Source organism: Episyrphus balteatus, chromosome 1 (genome assembly GCF_945859705.1).
Source record: "Episyrphus balteatus chromosome 1, idEpiBalt1.1, whole genome shotgun sequence".
Lineage (NCBI taxonomy): Eukaryota > Metazoa > Arthropoda > Insecta > Diptera > Syrphidae > Episyrphus > Episyrphus balteatus.
This window is the reverse complement of record NC_079134.1, coordinates 165,219,053-165,236,000: the sequence shown is the minus strand read 5'-3', so window position 1 is coordinate 165,236,000 and position 16,948 is coordinate 165,219,053. Positions and strand designations below refer to the sequence as shown.

At 29.1% G+C, this 16,948-nt stretch overlaps 1 protein-coding gene across 1 annotated transcript in view; it reads right to left on the bottom strand.

Annotated features, from left to right (window-relative positions):
* Positions 1-8,134: 8,134 nt before the first annotated feature.
* LOC129905927 (putative fatty acyl-CoA reductase CG5065) overlaps positions 8,135-16,948 on the bottom strand; it is a 32,148-nt gene continuing 23,334 nt past the window's right edge. The window contains exons 5-9 of the mRNA XM_055981554.1: positions 15,500-15,698; positions 10,019-10,258; positions 9,718-9,849; positions 9,526-9,651; positions 8,135-8,367 (exon numbers count right to left, since the gene is read on the bottom strand). Of these exons, the coding sequence (XP_055837529.1) occupies positions 8,232-8,367; positions 9,526-9,651; positions 9,718-9,849; positions 10,019-10,258; positions 15,500-15,698 (833 nt within the window). The 3' untranslated portion in view covers positions 8,135-8,231. The remainder of the gene's footprint in view (positions 8,368-9,525; positions 9,652-9,717; positions 9,850-10,018; positions 10,259-15,499; positions 15,699-16,948) is intronic.

Genomic DNA, 16,948 nt, shown 5'->3' with positions numbered 1-16,948 from the left:
CTTATTACTTTTTGTTTTAAACCTTATTGAAGACGATGTTTTTTTGTATGTGTGTTCTTGAGAAATTGTTGATAAAATTAAGTATGTTTCGAACATACATTGCTAACAACGCATTATAGTCGAATATTAAAAAAAAAAACTAGATTTCTGGCAGATATTGTTTTTCTTATCTGAAGTTATTTTTTCACAAGCTCAAAAGTGGCCCTTAGAAATCTATATTTAAAACTATTTAAAAGGTCACAAAATAATCAACTGACATCAACTCGTTTTAATAATCACTCAAAAATATAGAACAAGTTGCACTAAGATTTTTCGATTAAAAAAAAAAGTTACGTATACACCACAGTGACCCGCAAAATGATAATTTATTTAGTTGTGAAACAAATTCACTCTTGTAAAAAAAAACCCTGAATGTTTAAAATATAGTTGTAGTGTGAATTTTTTTAATTTTGGTTTAAAATGCCCAAAAATCCCATCAGTGCATAAATAGTTATTCAAGGTTAAATTTCGAAAATAAAAAACAAAACACACGATCTTTTCGTATAGTCCTTTTTTTAAAACCTAATACCTTCCAAGCAATGGTAGCTACGTAATAGCACATCTCAATCCTATTTATTGGAAAACATCATGGGCTATATAAAATAAAATAAATAAATTTAAAATTTAAAAAAAAAACTGCGTTTCAAAAGAGTTAATAGTATGATAAACAGTTATTTTAGATTTTTGCCCAGATTAAAAATTGCAGCTCTGAGCAATAAAAACTGAATTAAATTATGTAAAAGAGCACATAATCTACACAATGATATGAAAATTTGTTTAGATAACATTGACTATTTGACGAAAACAGACGAAAAAACCATATTTTCAATATATACCTACCACTCTTTGAGCGCACTACCTTTAAAGCGATAAGTGTTACTAAAGCATATCTTAAGATATATTTTATTTAACGTTATAGTCTACAAAGTGAGTTAAAAATATATGTCAAAAAAATCATATTTTAGAATTTAGGTACAAAAATTCGCGAATTTCGAGTTTTGACCAAGAAAAAAAATTTTTCGGAACGACTCACAATCTGACTAGACAAAATAGAAACAAAAAGTTTAGCCACATTATTTTTAATCATGAGTTGAGCTCCATACAATGGGTAACTGTAATTCATGTTTGTTTTTTTTGTTTTCATCTCGGATTAGCGTAAGCTAAGCTTGAAAGTTGGTTCTTGTCAACAGTTGAATGGAGATAATACAAAGTATTCTATTTTTCGCTTGAGTTTGGTTGACGATTAAAAACGCTGTGGTAGTTTTTTTGTTGTAATTGTTTTTTTAATTGTTAATCTACATTTGGAGGTAAAGTATTATAATTTTTATTTATTAATTACCATTGCAACTATTTAAAAAAAAAATAAATTCTGTAAGAAGGCTAGGAAGTGCAAAAAAAAATATTTTTCTTTTTCAATTAGAGGTAAAGTTAATTTTTCCGCATTTTTCCGGTCTGAAATTAATTAATTAATGTATTGTGGAGTGTTGGCATTAAGATTAGCTATTTACATGTCTCGCGTTTTCTCGACCGCCATACAACTTTTTTCACTTTTCAAAATGAAGTCAAGATTTTCAAAAAAAAAACAAATTTTCGAAAAAAGTGTCAAAACTGCCAAATAAGATCGAAAAGACAGTTTTTTTGATCTTTTAATGAGCAGGTATAATCTTTGGAACATTTTTGACAATAAATAAAAATTAAAACATATATAAAAGGTTTGTGCTTCAAGTTAAGCGAAAAAAAGACAAAAAAGGTGGAAGACACTTTGGACCGCTCTTTAAACATGAATTTCATTTTGCTTGACCAATATTAGGTATGTGATTGATAACTAAATAAACGAAAGCAGTAGATAGTGAAATAAAAGTAGAATAGAATTTTTAAAAACTAAAAAAAACGGGAAAAATATAACAAATGGAAGGTTAAAAGTCTCCTAAGTGCACCTATCCATTAGAAAATAGTTAAAATCAGTAGAATCGCTCTCCGCAAAATTGAAAAAGCATATTCCAATAAAACCGTAAAGGATTTATCGAAATTTTCTTTGAGTGAAGGATCAAAATGTATAAAAGATTAAGTTTTGATCCTCTGGAACCACTAAACCACTGGAATTTTCAACTTATGAGGCATTATCATTGATGAATGATGCTTTTCTGTCGGTACATTTTAAAGAAGTTCAATGCAAAAAGCAAGCAAGTGTAAAAGGCCAGAAATAGGGTCACGAAGAAATTAAGAGAATTATTAGCTTGAAAAACATCGAAGGTAATATAAACATAGCTGTTTTTAATAGGCCCTTATGTTTCAAGCTTGCATCGCACAAAAAGGAGTTACTTTTTTAAATTATCTGCAGATATTTTTAAAGGTAATGCCATTTTTTATAATTTTGAAACATATTTAATTAAAATCATTGCTAAAATTTTAATTTAGATCATGATATTGAGAAAATAAACCATGTATGTCACCTGTCAAAAACGTGTGTAAAAGTTCTTTTTCTTAATAAAAGCTAATTATTCTGCCTCTCTTTATTCTTGAATAGCAATAGAGTTTTTATTTATTGAGATTTTTCAAGCGTTTTTTCAAATAATTAAGTATATCCAATCATAGAATATGTTTACGGAAACATAAATTCAAAAATGCATTTTCTTCATCACTATTTTGACCCACCTTTTGCAGAAATTTAGATTTCTTTTTAAAAAATCTTTCTTTTTTATAGAATTTTATCTATTTACATTCATTTGTTTAAAACTGTTTAGAAAAAAAGTCGATTTAACGCGAGTTATTAATTTTGTCCAGCTAGATTCGTGATTGGCCACACTGTGCGACTACTTAAAAAAAAAAAAAAAAACAAACAAAAAATGTTTTTATATAGAGGATCACAATATCTACCAGTTTTTCAAGATAACTTTGCGATAGGACTAATCGTTTAAGAGAAATAGGCAAAAAATCATTATTTTCGACATTTGACACATTAATTTTAACATCATGATATCTTCTAAACGATAGAAAAAAAAGTGTCATGACTTTTTTTTTAGGGAATTACAAAACCTACAAGTCTACTTTTTTTATAGCTTCTCCCGTTACAACGTTATATATGAAAATTTTCGACATGTAAACTTGAATAACTTTTCATGCACACATGGGACTTTTGGCATTTTACTTTAATCAACATTTATTTCAATGCTCTGTACCAATTTTCAGCTCTATATGCGAATTATTTCTGGGTTGAATGTCTATTTTGACCGAACTGTTAAACTTGTTAAAACTTAAATTAAAATTTAAAATATCACAATTTCAAAATTATCTTATATATAAAAATGAGTTCATTTAGTGTGTGTGGCCGATAAACTCGCGTTTGGCTGGTCCGATTTTGGTAATTTTTTTTTTGTTTGAAAGGTATTAATGTGTAGATGGTTTGTATACAAAAAAAATAATACCTTTTCTCGCATCTTTACATAGCTGTCAATTTGTACGAGTAAAAAAACACTCTCACTTAAAAAAAAAAAAAAACTAAGCTTAATTTGTAAACAAATTTATTAGACAGGCTTTCAAAATAATTATTATCGTTTAAGGCCTGATTTTGACAACATTTGCGTATATGTTAATAGTTCGCAAACATGAATTTAATCAGATTTTGTTGTGTCATGCTGTGGATATGTATTTAGGTATGTATGCACAAAAAGAACGATTAAATTCTATTTTTTTTTTGATCAAAAGAAGTTCAATTCTGAGGAGTACCTACTTTCAACTTCGTGATGCCATTAATGATGGTAATGTTAATGATATTGGTCAGTTCACTATTTTGCTAACTTCATACACTGGTGCACACTGGGGCCTACTGTATGGGTGGCTGATGTGATATTCTTATATATAGTAAATTAAAGTTTGGTTTTGTGTACGTTCGCTAACCGGCCAAACCGGTTGTCTGATTTTCTTTAATTTTTTTTTTAATAAAAGAGGAATAAGAGTAGAAAGTTTATTACAAAAAAAATTGATGATTTTATAGGGTAAATAGGGGTAACAGTACATTGAAAAAAGAGGCTATTTTCTAAACGGTAAGTTTTAGAGATCTGATTTTTTTAAATTGATAGATACATTTATTGTTAGTTTGGAAAAGGTAATGAAAATATTCTAAAAAATTTCAAAATTAAGTTGTTAAGGGTTTTTTGCAGTCAAAACATGTGATATACCTTCGACAAAAGATTAATTACAGATAGGCAAAATTTTGTACAGAAATTTGAATTACACCATTAGAAAGATACTAAAAAAAAATAGGCGTCTCATACGGATTTTTTTCATAGACCCTGTACTTTTAAATATGAATTTTTGAAAAAAACAAGGAATTTTTAAAAAACTGTGAAAAATTTTAAATTAATAGGACATATGGGTTTTAATTATGCGCATGCATGTGCAAATAATTGAATTTTTAAAATGATTTTTGACCGAATAACGGGAAAAACAAGTTTTTTTGTTCCAATTTTTTTGGCCGTTTTTAACTGTTTTTTATTTTTATCTCTTTTTCTTCAACATATAAATGAATGAAATTTTCTGTGTAGATAGATAATAAGCAAGACTATAATTGTATATTTGTATCAAAATGTAAACACAATCTTGAATAACGGTAAAATAAAGTTCTATTTTTCAACACGTCACATCTTTTGATTGAGAGCACATAATAATTGTATTTAACTTTATTGAGCATCTTGATGATATTACCTTTCATTTGATCGCACATATCGCACATAGCCGTACATCAACTACAACCTACATAATGTTAAATTAAAAACTTGAGAAATACCTAAAAACACCTGTGGAGATCGGTTGATCATGACCAGCCACCATTGGTGGTGACCAGTGTGGGAAGTACCGTAATCTCAGTTTGAACTTTTGATATGGTTGGCTTTAAAAAATTCTTACTTTTTTTGTAGGCATCGTAGAAATATCATTAAAACGTCATGTGAAAGGTGAAATAATAGGCTTTCACATGATCTAAAATTTATTATAGGTTGTCATCGAAAAAATTGATTTATAGCATGAGAAAATAAAGTATATGTTTTTTTTGTTTTTATTAAGAGACAATTAAATTGATTCTCTCCATTGCATCCATGTTGCTTACAATCAATTTTGAGAAATTCACATAACGCCATGCTTTTCATAGCGTAGGAATAGCTTGCCGAGCGAACCAGTTGAGCGAACCACGCTCATGCACATTATGGGTTAGCATATTTCCGCTGACTCGCACATGCTTTACGAAAAAATTTAACTATATGTAGGTACCAAAAAGAGAGATCAAAATATTTTCTAAAGTCGAGTAAAAATGGGCGTAAGAAAGGGCAGGCTAAATAGCATACACATTATTCAAATTTATAAAGAGCCGTTAAAGTGCGATATTGATAATAGGGTGTATTTGCAAAACGCTGATTTTTTAAAGTGCCGTAACAAGCCGTATTGAAATATTTATGGAAAAAACGTTTGAAAGAGTTAATAACTTTGCATTGTGAAATTTTGTGTGGTGCAGCATTGTAGTGCATGTAGTGAGCATTTTACTTAGGCTACTTTTTGCTAAAAGTTTAAAAGTGAATATTTTTAGACTCATCTTACAAACTTTTAAAGTTTTAATCCCCTTTTTTTTGTTCATTACAAAGTCGAAAATTGGAAATAAATACAAGAAATGGCGGAACGAAGTCCGCCGGGTCAGCTAGTTTAAAATAAAATGAAAATGTTACAAATTACAAAAATATTTTTTTAACATTTGAAGTTTTTTTTGTTTTTTTTTATAAATGTTGATTAATAATTTCTTCATAAGAGCAATTTCATGGCAAATCAAGTTACATTCAGAAAAGTTCCCAAAAGGTACATAAATAGATAATTTTTTTTCTGTCAATTTTTTTGATACGAAAAATATGTACTCCATTAATGTAGCATACCGCAATCACTTTCATAGTTAAGTAATAAAATTTTTTTCATTTCCTTAGAAAAATAATAAAATTCTGTTGGTAACTCACGTTAAATTAATCAGACATTAATCAGAGTAGTTTTTCTGTAAAACTGATTATCTTAATTTATTTTTAATGAAGATTCCATACATACAAAATAACAAATTAGTGACAAAACCAACACTTGTTTAATATTTCGGGGAAACATTTGAAAATATTTAGTTAACTCATGTTACCTGCAATTTATTGTTACAATAATAAAAAAAAAATTGATGCATTTTCACTGAAGTTATTTTAAAATAGAATATTGTATAGTGGACGTTTGTTTAAATTAACTTTAGCAATCATAAGAGAATATTATCGTCGTTGATTTAAGATTCATCATGATTGTTTACTGTGGGCTTGCTTTCCTATCACGTTCATGTTGAATTCTTCTTATGCAGTAAAAATTATATTCTGACTTTTGAACTGATTTCAAAAAAATTCACTACAAAAAAGATTTTAAGTAACTTTTATTTAAATAAAAAAAATAAAAAAAAAACAACTCCTTTTAAGAGGGTTAACTTAAATATAAAGTAGCTTTGAAACGCAAGCCCAAAGTGCTACTGGCAAAAAGTTTCGACTTATTTAAAAAACAAAAACCATATTTTATCAGTTACGAAAAAAAAAAATTTTTGCTCTTGCATCACTTATTCTTTTGTGATATCTTGACGAAAATTCAGTTTAAATTTTGTTTGCCATTTTTTTTTTAAGTAATTTATATTTGATCTTTTATAACTTGCTCTATAAGTAAAGTATTGGTTTCGTGTCAAAAAAAAATTCGAGGTTTCAATCAAAACTAACATTACGATAATCGAGAAGTTCAAAAAAGTGGGTTTCTTTATGACGTCCATCGGTCTCTGCGTCCGTGTGTCCATCTGTATACAAGCAGCTGCAGCCTAAACGGCTCGGCACATTTTCATGAAATTTGGCACAGATAGTTTTTTCGTAATTTCCAAGGTTTGTTTTTTTTTTTTTTTAATATCTCGAATTGAACGTATACATCCCATACTAACTTTTCGAGGTATTGCAATTTTCTCGAAAATGGCTTTAACAATTTTGATTAAATTTGACACAAGTAATGCTGCACGTATATCTAATTTAACTACGTTTTTAGTTTTTCTCAAAAAATACGGATTGTGGAAATATGACAGTTTCTTTTTTTTATCGCTAATGTCGGCTCTTCCCGTGTATAGTTAATGAGTTATTGCAATTTTCTCGGAAACGACTCTAACGATTTCGATTAAATTTGGTGTTCGTTATAGTCTGAATGATTCTAACAAAACTGCGTTTTTAGTTTTTCACAAAAATTTCGGAGATCGGTATGGCGTTGCCGTTTTCTGTAAAATTGATGTATTTTTTAGTTAATGTCGTATATTTCATCAAAGGCTAAGCCAATTTTATTCAAAATTTGCAGACAGATATTTCTTGTCAAAAATCAAAAAAGTTTTTGAAAAAAAAAAATTTTAATGGAATTTTGTTACTTTAATTTTTTTTTCTAATGTTTTAGTGAAAGAATTGTAAAAAACAAAAATCAATTATGAGCGGAGGAAGCAAAATACTGTTGCAAAGTCGGGATTTATCGAAATTTCACAAAAACTGCATTAAATCGAAAACCGTAAGGATTTGGGATGAACAAGTTACCAAATTCTGAGAGCCCTTAAGTTGGCCTATCAGCATATTTCATTTGATCCATTACTTTTGGGACACCCTGTATATTCCCGCTTTCTTGAACCTCATTTTCGTACCTATCCCTGTCAGTTTTCCTGCATGCAATTTCTTAGCTAATAAGTTAAGGATTATGTTTTTTTTTTTTTAATTTGTGTCGTCTACCTTAAAAGTTATGTTTTTTTAAGATAATATATATAGAATAGTTTACAACATTACCTTTAAACTAATGCATCCAAATAAAATCATTACCTTATATTTTTGTATTTATTTATAAAATTATAAAAAAAATAATTTGAAACAATCAGTCGAAAATCCAATAAAATATAAAAAAAAAATACAAAAAACTGGATAATTTGTTTAAATCTTAACTTAATTACAATGAAAAACAAACAATATTATTTTCTAAATGGATATGAACATAATGATATTATTTATAACGAATATTGTTTAAAAAAAAAAAAAACAAATATGAGAAAAAAAAATTACGAGTAATATGATTTGCACATCCCGATTAAATAAATCACAACTAATTTAAATAAAACGTTATAACTTCTGATTTTAAGGCTTAATATTCTGCATAGTAACTGCATCTGACAAAGGAGTGTTCATTGTGTTCAGTCCCAATTTTAAGTATACCCAATAGAGTAGAGTTCCCAAAATGATGATCTTACATGCTCGATCCAAGACATATAAACTGAGAATTGATAAAAAATTGAGGAAATTTTCCGTTATACAGGGTGTCCCACAGTCACCGCCCCAAATGAAAACCATGGATTCCTGAGGTCATTTTAAGTCAAAAAACTTAAGAGGTAATTTTCTCGTTTTCGTCTCGTTTTCGAGTTACCACGGTTTTTATGATTTTTTCTCTTTTGTCCTTTAACTGGCCTTATCTTTGCCAAACTACGTTTGATTTGAAAGATTTTTTTTGCAACCAATCAAGAATTTATTGCAGTTTAAGTTTGTCTCAAAACTTTTTTTTCTGCGGACAACCGTTTCTCCACAATTTTGCATCAAACACAACTTTCTTCGTTTTTTAAGTTGTTTTTTACACTTTCATATTATTTAAGTCAAAAAAACACGTTAATGAGTATTAATTTTTTGTGCTTTTTATTAAACCCCAGTTTATTTTCATAAAAAAAATAGGTTTTATTTCATAAAAAAGGCTACTGAAAGTAATTAAAAAAAAATAAACAAACTGAGTGAATTAAAAAAAAATAATTTTTCAATACAAAATTAATTTAAATGAATTAAAACTTTTTCTGAGCTTTATCTATTTGTTGTTTTCTTATCCACAATTGCTCAGAAAAAGTTTTTAATTCATTTAAATTAATTTTTTATTTAAAAATTATTTTTTTTTTTCATTCACTCAGTTTGTTTATTTTTTTTAATTACTTTCAGTAGCCTTTTTTATGAAATAAAACTTATTTTTTTTATGAAAATAAACTGGGCTTTAATAAAATGCACAAAAAATTTATACTCATTAACGTGTTTTTTTGACTTAAATGATATGAAAGTGTAAAAAACAACTTAAAAAAACGAAAAAAGTTGTGTTTGATGCAAAATTGTGGAGAAACGGTTGAACGCAGAAAAAAAAGTTTTGAGACAAACTTAAACTGCAATAAATTCTTGATTGGTTGCAAAAAAAATCTTTCAAATCAAACGTAGTTTGGCAAAGATAAGGCGAGTTAAAGGACAAAAGAGAAAAAATCATAAAAACCGTGGTAATTTGAAAACGGGACGAAAACGAGAAAATTACCTCTTAAGTTTTTCGACTTAAAATGACCTCAGGAATCCATGGTTTTCATTTGGGGCGGTGACTGTGGGACACCCTGTATAAGTATGATTTATTTACAATTTCAGCTGTGATCTAGATCTGGGAAGAGATGATGGAGGCTCTTTCATCACATACTGTCTGCCTCCAAGGAAGCTATGTTTCATGTATTCCAATTCGTCCAAGTCATCGGTATTCATCTTGAAACTGTTACCAAAATAAATAAACAAAAACAATTAGTCTTATTTTAATATTTAATTTAAAGAATTTTACATCTCGCGATCTTTTTCATTAAGTCCATAAAATGCTCTCATAAAATTATCAGACTTAAAGTCCCAAGCTCGTGTTGTGAAGAACTGCAAAAGTTCCAATCCAGTAGCGATTTTTGTTTGAACACGTACCATGCTGTCGAAAAAATGATAAAAATTTGTACTAAATCTTTTGACCAGCCTTTAAACATAGTCGAGGAAGCAATGTTTTAGTTGAATTTTTAAAAATTCAACATTCACTCCCAAACTATATTCCAAGACCAATCGAAAGTAAAAATGAAGAAAAAAAAAACAAAATCTTATACAATCTCTTTTGTCGGAATATAAACAGCAAAAAGTCAATCACATAAGCCGGCAGCCACATGAAGAATATCACACAAAACCAGTGGTAAAGTTTGTTTGTTGTCATATTACCATCAGGATACCAAAGGCCAATCTCAAATGGATAATCAAAGGCAAACTGTTTGCCCACGTCCATGATCCACTTCCATGTTTTCTTCTTATTGTCGGAGCAAGTTATATTAAAAACTGGCACTCGATCTGGTCTGGTGATCATTCAAAAGGACGTGCAATGAAAAGAAAACAAACAACTCAAGTTAAAAAGAGTTTTTTTTATTGAGTTAGTACAAAGAAGATACAATAGGTAGTACTAATATTTGCAGATGTACGACATCGCTTTATTGAAAAAAAAGGAAAAAATGCTAAATATCTATGAAAATTCCTATCTTCCCATTATACAGGGTGTTCCAAAAGTTAACGTCGAAACGAAAACGGTAGATAGGGTAGGTGGTGACAGTTATCAGAAAAATAATACAAAAAATCGCAGCCATATAGCGTAAGCGATACAGTTATTGACACCCATAAGGAATTTTTCAGTTCACACAGCTGGCAAACATAATTGGTATGGATATGTGAAACTCTAAGTACACTTTTAAATACCTTACTCAATTGTTTTTCATTATATTTGTATTAAAATCGGTTAAGAGATTCGTGATATTGTTAAATTTTGATTTTTCTAACACTCTACCAAAATATATAATTATTGACACTCTTGTACAGCTATTGACATCACATATTTATACAATTATTGACATTCTTGTACAACTATTGACACCACATATTTATACAATTATTGACATATCTTCAAACAGACAGTTGGAAATACAAATTACGATTTTTTTGTTGAGGCTGATTTAAGTCATTTTCTTAAACCTTTACGTGGCACCCTTTGCAGGTTGTCGGCTCAAAAATGCCTTAAACTAGCCGTTCGCCTGTTTTGTGGCCCAAATGGATTTTCCTTTTTGTCTTCTTCAAGAAAACCCTTGACGGCATGAAGTACATCCTCTCCCAATTAACATTTCAGCTTCGATAAAGGTATTACCGAAGATACATTTCAGCATTCAACATTTAGTTAGGTTGTTGGGCATGGAAAAGGGCAACGTTATACAAGTTAGACCCTTTATAACAATGTACTTATAAGGTCTAAAAGAATCTTAAACGAAGCTTTACCGAAGCTCTATCGAAGCTTTTAGATTTGACAGATAGTTTATAAATTGACTAACCAAGCTTATCCGAAAAACAAGCTTTCTTCGGTTAAGTTTCTTTAGGAGTATTCAAACAACTTACTACAAGTTGTTAAACAAGTTCGAACTTCTATAAGCAATTAAATTCTTAAGCAAGCTCAATACAAGCTGTATCAAAAGTGGTACCTGCGAGATTTCAATTGTAAGAAGCTGTTGTGTTAGTTGAGTATTTCGAGGAATATGAAAAAATTTGGCTGCAGCCTTTTTGGACATCTTTTGTATCCTCACAGCTTCAAGAGCGTTTTTCGAGGTCCGTTTTGGTGTATTTCCTAGTACATTTAGGCATTTTTCCAGCTTAGTATTCATTTAAAAGAGTGATCTAATTATTGACACTCTTTATAAGTACAACTATAGACAGTGTCAACGTTTGTACTCCAATACAAGACAGTTATTGACACAGGGGTGTCAATTATAGAAAATGTTAAAATCTTAAGACAGTAGTTGACACTCCATTTTATTAAATATATAATAAGAGAAAAACAATAAAAATACATTAAATCCTTCTCCAGGACATTGAATTTCATATATTATAAACTTTTATGATCATACTTTTACTAAGTACAACATAATTATCGACTATATGTTAAGACTCCTTAACGAAATAGACACTTTTTTACCAAAAAAACACACTCTCGTAACAGTGATGTTTACGTTTCAAAATTTAAAACAAAATTGAGTAGCTACCTCCCAACTAAAAACAAAGAGTGAGAGAATAAGAAAGAGCGAAGAAATTAAAAAAACGGATTATATAAATCGTTGCGATTTTTTCCTATAAAACCGAGCGGTGGTCTAGATTGCGGAAAATTTTGAAAGTTAGAGGTTTTAGAAGTAAAAATTAAAAATTGTAAAAAGTAAAAGAAATTAAAAATTAAAGATGTCTGATCTTATGAAATAGTTTATTTAACCGAATACAATATCATTTATCTTGGAACAAAACCATGCAGAAATCTGTTTTATTTAATAAAGATTCTATTTGTTCTTAGCAAGTCTTTTTCCTCCGTGTATAGACGGGAGGGGTCATTCTGTAAAAATGTCTCAGGTATCAAAAATCAACACTAATCTTAGCAAGTTGGCAGGCATCAAGCTTCCTGAGAACAGATTTTTTATAAATGAATATTATCTTCTGCATTGGCTATACTATAGGCGAAGAAGATAACATTAATTTAATAAAGAAAGGTCGCGTAATAAGGAAAAATTGATTTTTTTTTATAAAGCCCTTCAAATCTCAGGGAGTTTCATAACAACTTGATTCCAACTTGCAGCATTTTTATTCTCAAATCCACATGCATTTTTGAGTATATCAAAGATGCGGCTTATGTTTTTATTTTTAGTTTTATTAAACTCTTTTATTGCTATTTTATGATTTTTAAAATAAATTTCGGCTGAAATTTTGTGAATGTCAAAATTTTGTGTGTTATAGCTTTCGTATGACTTCCATGAACCTTTCCTCAGTACCTACCAGTTTTCTTTATAGTTGTGAAGAGTAGATTAAAGGTCTTAACGAAACTCTGTAAGACTTTTGGTGAGTAAGATTAACAGCGACTTCTTTAAAAGTTTCCTACCAGCTTAATAGAGAAACAAAATTGTTAACATCTTCCGCACTATTTCAGAAGGCTTTACAAAACAAGAAACATAAAATGCATCTTTACATAATTCTACTGCCTAAACCTTGTGGTTGTTTTCTTTTTTTTTTCTTTTTACTTGCGATATAATGTACATACATATAGGTACTGGGCAAAAAGTGTAGGATTGGTAAAATCGAACTGGAGATAGCAGTACGATGGTAGATGGAGAAGCCGAAAAAACTGGGTCTATCTATTTTGTCTGTCATTTTTTCTATACTTATTTATTTTATTTATTTATCTTCAGCTGTATTCTAGACTCCTGAAGGGATTTCCCTCAAAGCTGATAGAGCCAACAAATGAACGTTATTTATCTATTAACCAAAATACAAAAGCAATGTTACAAATCAGTTTAGTAACTTGAATGTTCAATTTAAAAAAATGTTTTCAATCAAAAAAAAAAAAAAATAAATAACTTTTAAAACTTTGTTTTTATGTGCCAATTAACATTTTATTGTTTCACCTTTCAAATGACGTATCAATCTCATTTCAAAGATGCCTACAAGAGAAGTTAGAATTTTTTAAAGTCAACCATGTCGAATTTCCAGACTGAGATTACGGTACTTCCCACACTGGTGGCTGTTCGGGGGGCAACAGATCTCCACTGGTGTTTTGAGGTTTTTCGCAAGTTTCTTGATTTAACATTGTATAGCTTGTAGTTACTCTACCGTTATGTGTGATATAAGAAATGAAAGGTAATTGTATCATAATGTTAATAAAAGTTTAATAAAATTTCTATCTGCTCTTGGTCAAAAGTTTTAACCTGTTGAATTCTAAAATTTTATTTTACCATTATTTCAAAATTGTGTTTACGAAAATGATTGAAACGCACACATATAGTCGTGGTCATGGTCTATCATTACTCCATATACTTTTTTCCTGTATCTATTAAAGAAAAAAAGATGAAAATAAAAAACGATGAAAATCGGTTAAAAACGGTCAAAAAACGTGTTTTTTTTTTAAACTTGTTTCTTCCGTTATTCAGTCAAAACTCACTAAACGATTCCAATTTTTTGCACATGTATGCATAAGGCCAAAACATACATGTCCTAAAAGTTTGAGATTTTTTGAACGCTCCAAAAAAAGCTAAAAATCAAAAATTACCCAAAAATACCCCTAAAAAAAACAAGGTGTTTTTCAAAAATTCATATTTGGAAAAAATGTTGGAAAAAAATCCGTATCAGACACCTAATTGTTTTTTCCTCATCTTTCACCTAGCATCTTTAGAATTGTCGAAAAAAATTTACCCAAAATCATCATTTTGTCAAAGCCCCAGCACGTGTACAACGTTCAAGAAAAACGTTATAGCTTAGTTTCAAATTTTTTTTAGAATTTTTTCCTAAATGCAGTTATTCTTAAATTAATCTCATCTATCTATAGCAAAAAAAATCAATTCTCTACGACATCGCGTTTAGATTTTACCCCAAATTTCATCTTTCCGTTTTACCCCTGTTTACCCTATCAAATGACGGAATTTTTAAAAATCCTTCATGTAGATTAAGCTTTAGGTTATTATCTTTCAAATAAGCTATAGAAGATTTTTGTATCTCTAATAGTTTATTTTTAATTGAAATTTTTTGCCGCACTGCGAAAGTGCGAGAGTGTAACGTTAGAAAATGGCGTCACTTTTTTGTGGTGGCTGCCATGGTTCATAAATTTATAAGACTTTATCACATCAAAAACATTTTATTCTCTTCTTGTATTATTTTTCTTTTTAAAAAGCCTTAATAGGTACTTAAAGCATCCTTTACCATGAAAGCAAGTACGTGAAAACCAGTAGTGCTTTTTATTAAATTATTATTGTATGATGGTAGAAAACTTTATCTGTGATTCCTAATATTCTTCCAAAACATTTTTCGTTTGAGTAGAATATGACACCAAGTTTAAACCAGTGCCCTTTCATTGTAACTGGAGGAGAATCAAAATTACAATTATTGTCTGCAAAGAGCTTTCTTGTTAAACCTAAAAAAATAGTTGTCAAAAACTCATTAAAATGATGACAATCGTAGGGTATATGGACACATTGTTGTAGGCTCAAATGAGTTATGTCTATTATTTCTTAAACCTTACTTTGTCCAAGCCTGTGGACATAATTGCGTATTTAAAAAAATACACACATCCATAACTCTTTCCCAAAGACTTTGATTCATGACATTACACTGTTAAGCAATCCCTCCACTTATGTTAGACATTAATCATGTTTTAAACTTAGTTGCGTTCATGTGATGAGTTGTGTCAACTTTCATTATGAGAGGAATTTTGTCATAATTTATGAATAACATGTCACAAATTAATTTCCATTAAGTGGGAAAAATGTAATTTTAACAGAGAAATGTTTTTTTCCTGAATTATTCCATATTTTTTAACCACAGGTTTTGTATACCTGTCAGCTCAATAAAAAAAACCACCTGGCTTTTTTATTGCATACAAATTGACAAGTATGACAACACTTATCACTCTTAACAACTTTTCACTCAACAAATTTGTCATCAAAAGAAATTTAAAATTTAATTTATCGCAAATATTTTAACCACCTGTCATCATCTCTAAAATACAAAAAATATAAAAACTCACTACTTACTTTTTAGCCAATTGTGAATTGTGATATGGCAAGACAATCAATCCATTTACTGCTATATCAACCGGTATTATCTCAGATTTGAGCTCTCCATTGCATATCATTGATCGTATAACACCTTTGCCGGCTCCAATCATTACTCCGGTTGGTCCATTAAGATTGTCTACCCATCCGGGGAGGGGTTCCATGTGGGCTGGGGTTACTATAAAAATAAATTTCATTCAAATAGTAACAACACGTTGTTCATTTTTTAACTAAAAGTTGATGTTTATTTTTTGATGAAATCTGGTAAAACACGTTTATTTTTTTTTTTTTTTTTTTTCATCTTTGACGGAATCAAAATTTTGATGTACCACACTGTTCGCACATTACACACATATTTTTAAAGTTATTTTTTTGTATACGAATTTAAAGAAGAGTAAGTAAATACATTATAAAGTAAGTCAAGGCCGCCGAGGAAATAAAACTTTGGTATAGGTAACTCATAAGCTGGGTTAATATAGTTAGTATACCCGCGGCAATTAAGTGTAATATTTTTTTTTTATTGTTTGCAAAGTTAGTTTGTTAATTTTTTTAGCAAATCACGATCAAGGGGAATTGGTTATTAACGATGGTTAAAATTGATTTAAATTTTTTTTTATACATTTGCGTTATATGAGAAATAAAAATATATTTGAAAAACAAATAAAGGTATCTACGGTTGTTTTTTTTTTGTTTCTTTTTATTTTTGTCATCTTTATGTTTATTTTTCACAATGTTTGAAACAAAGCATTCAAGCAAAACGCACATCCGGTGTTAGATCTATATACCATTGCCATTTTTCGCTCTGCCAATATAAAGTAGTTTCTGGTTCACAAGAGACTTAACGTTTCCTCCGATAGAGGTAAAACTGTCAGAATAAACAAAATAAAAATGTAACAAGAATCTTAATATTAAAAATAGTTTTACTTACCAAAAAGTATGTCACACACACGTAAGAAAAAACCACGAGCAAAGTATCAAACAAAAACCCAAAAAAATTTATTAAAATGTCATAACTTAGGTATCAACCCCGGAAATTAATAAAAAGTTCAGAAAAAAAGTGATGTATTAAGCAGAATAAGTTCAACCTCTGGTTTTCATATCTCCAATAATTTTTCGATGTTTTTTTTTTTACATAAAAATCTATCTTTTAGTTTGGGCTGAGTTTTTCCTATTTTGCCTAAAATCTAGAACTTTCGTTTGCAAAATTACTGAGTTCATGTTTTATCCTCCAGAAGAAATAGTAGGAAATTATTTATAACTCTATTTTTTTTTTTTACCTAACTACGGCCCCACACTTTAAAAAAAAGTATGAAATATTTTCATATGAAATTATTTTTTGTTGTTTATTTGATAGCTGATGTCAACAACAAGAAATGCAATTCATAGTTTCTAACTATAAAAATTAAATTGCTTCCAAATGAAAATAAA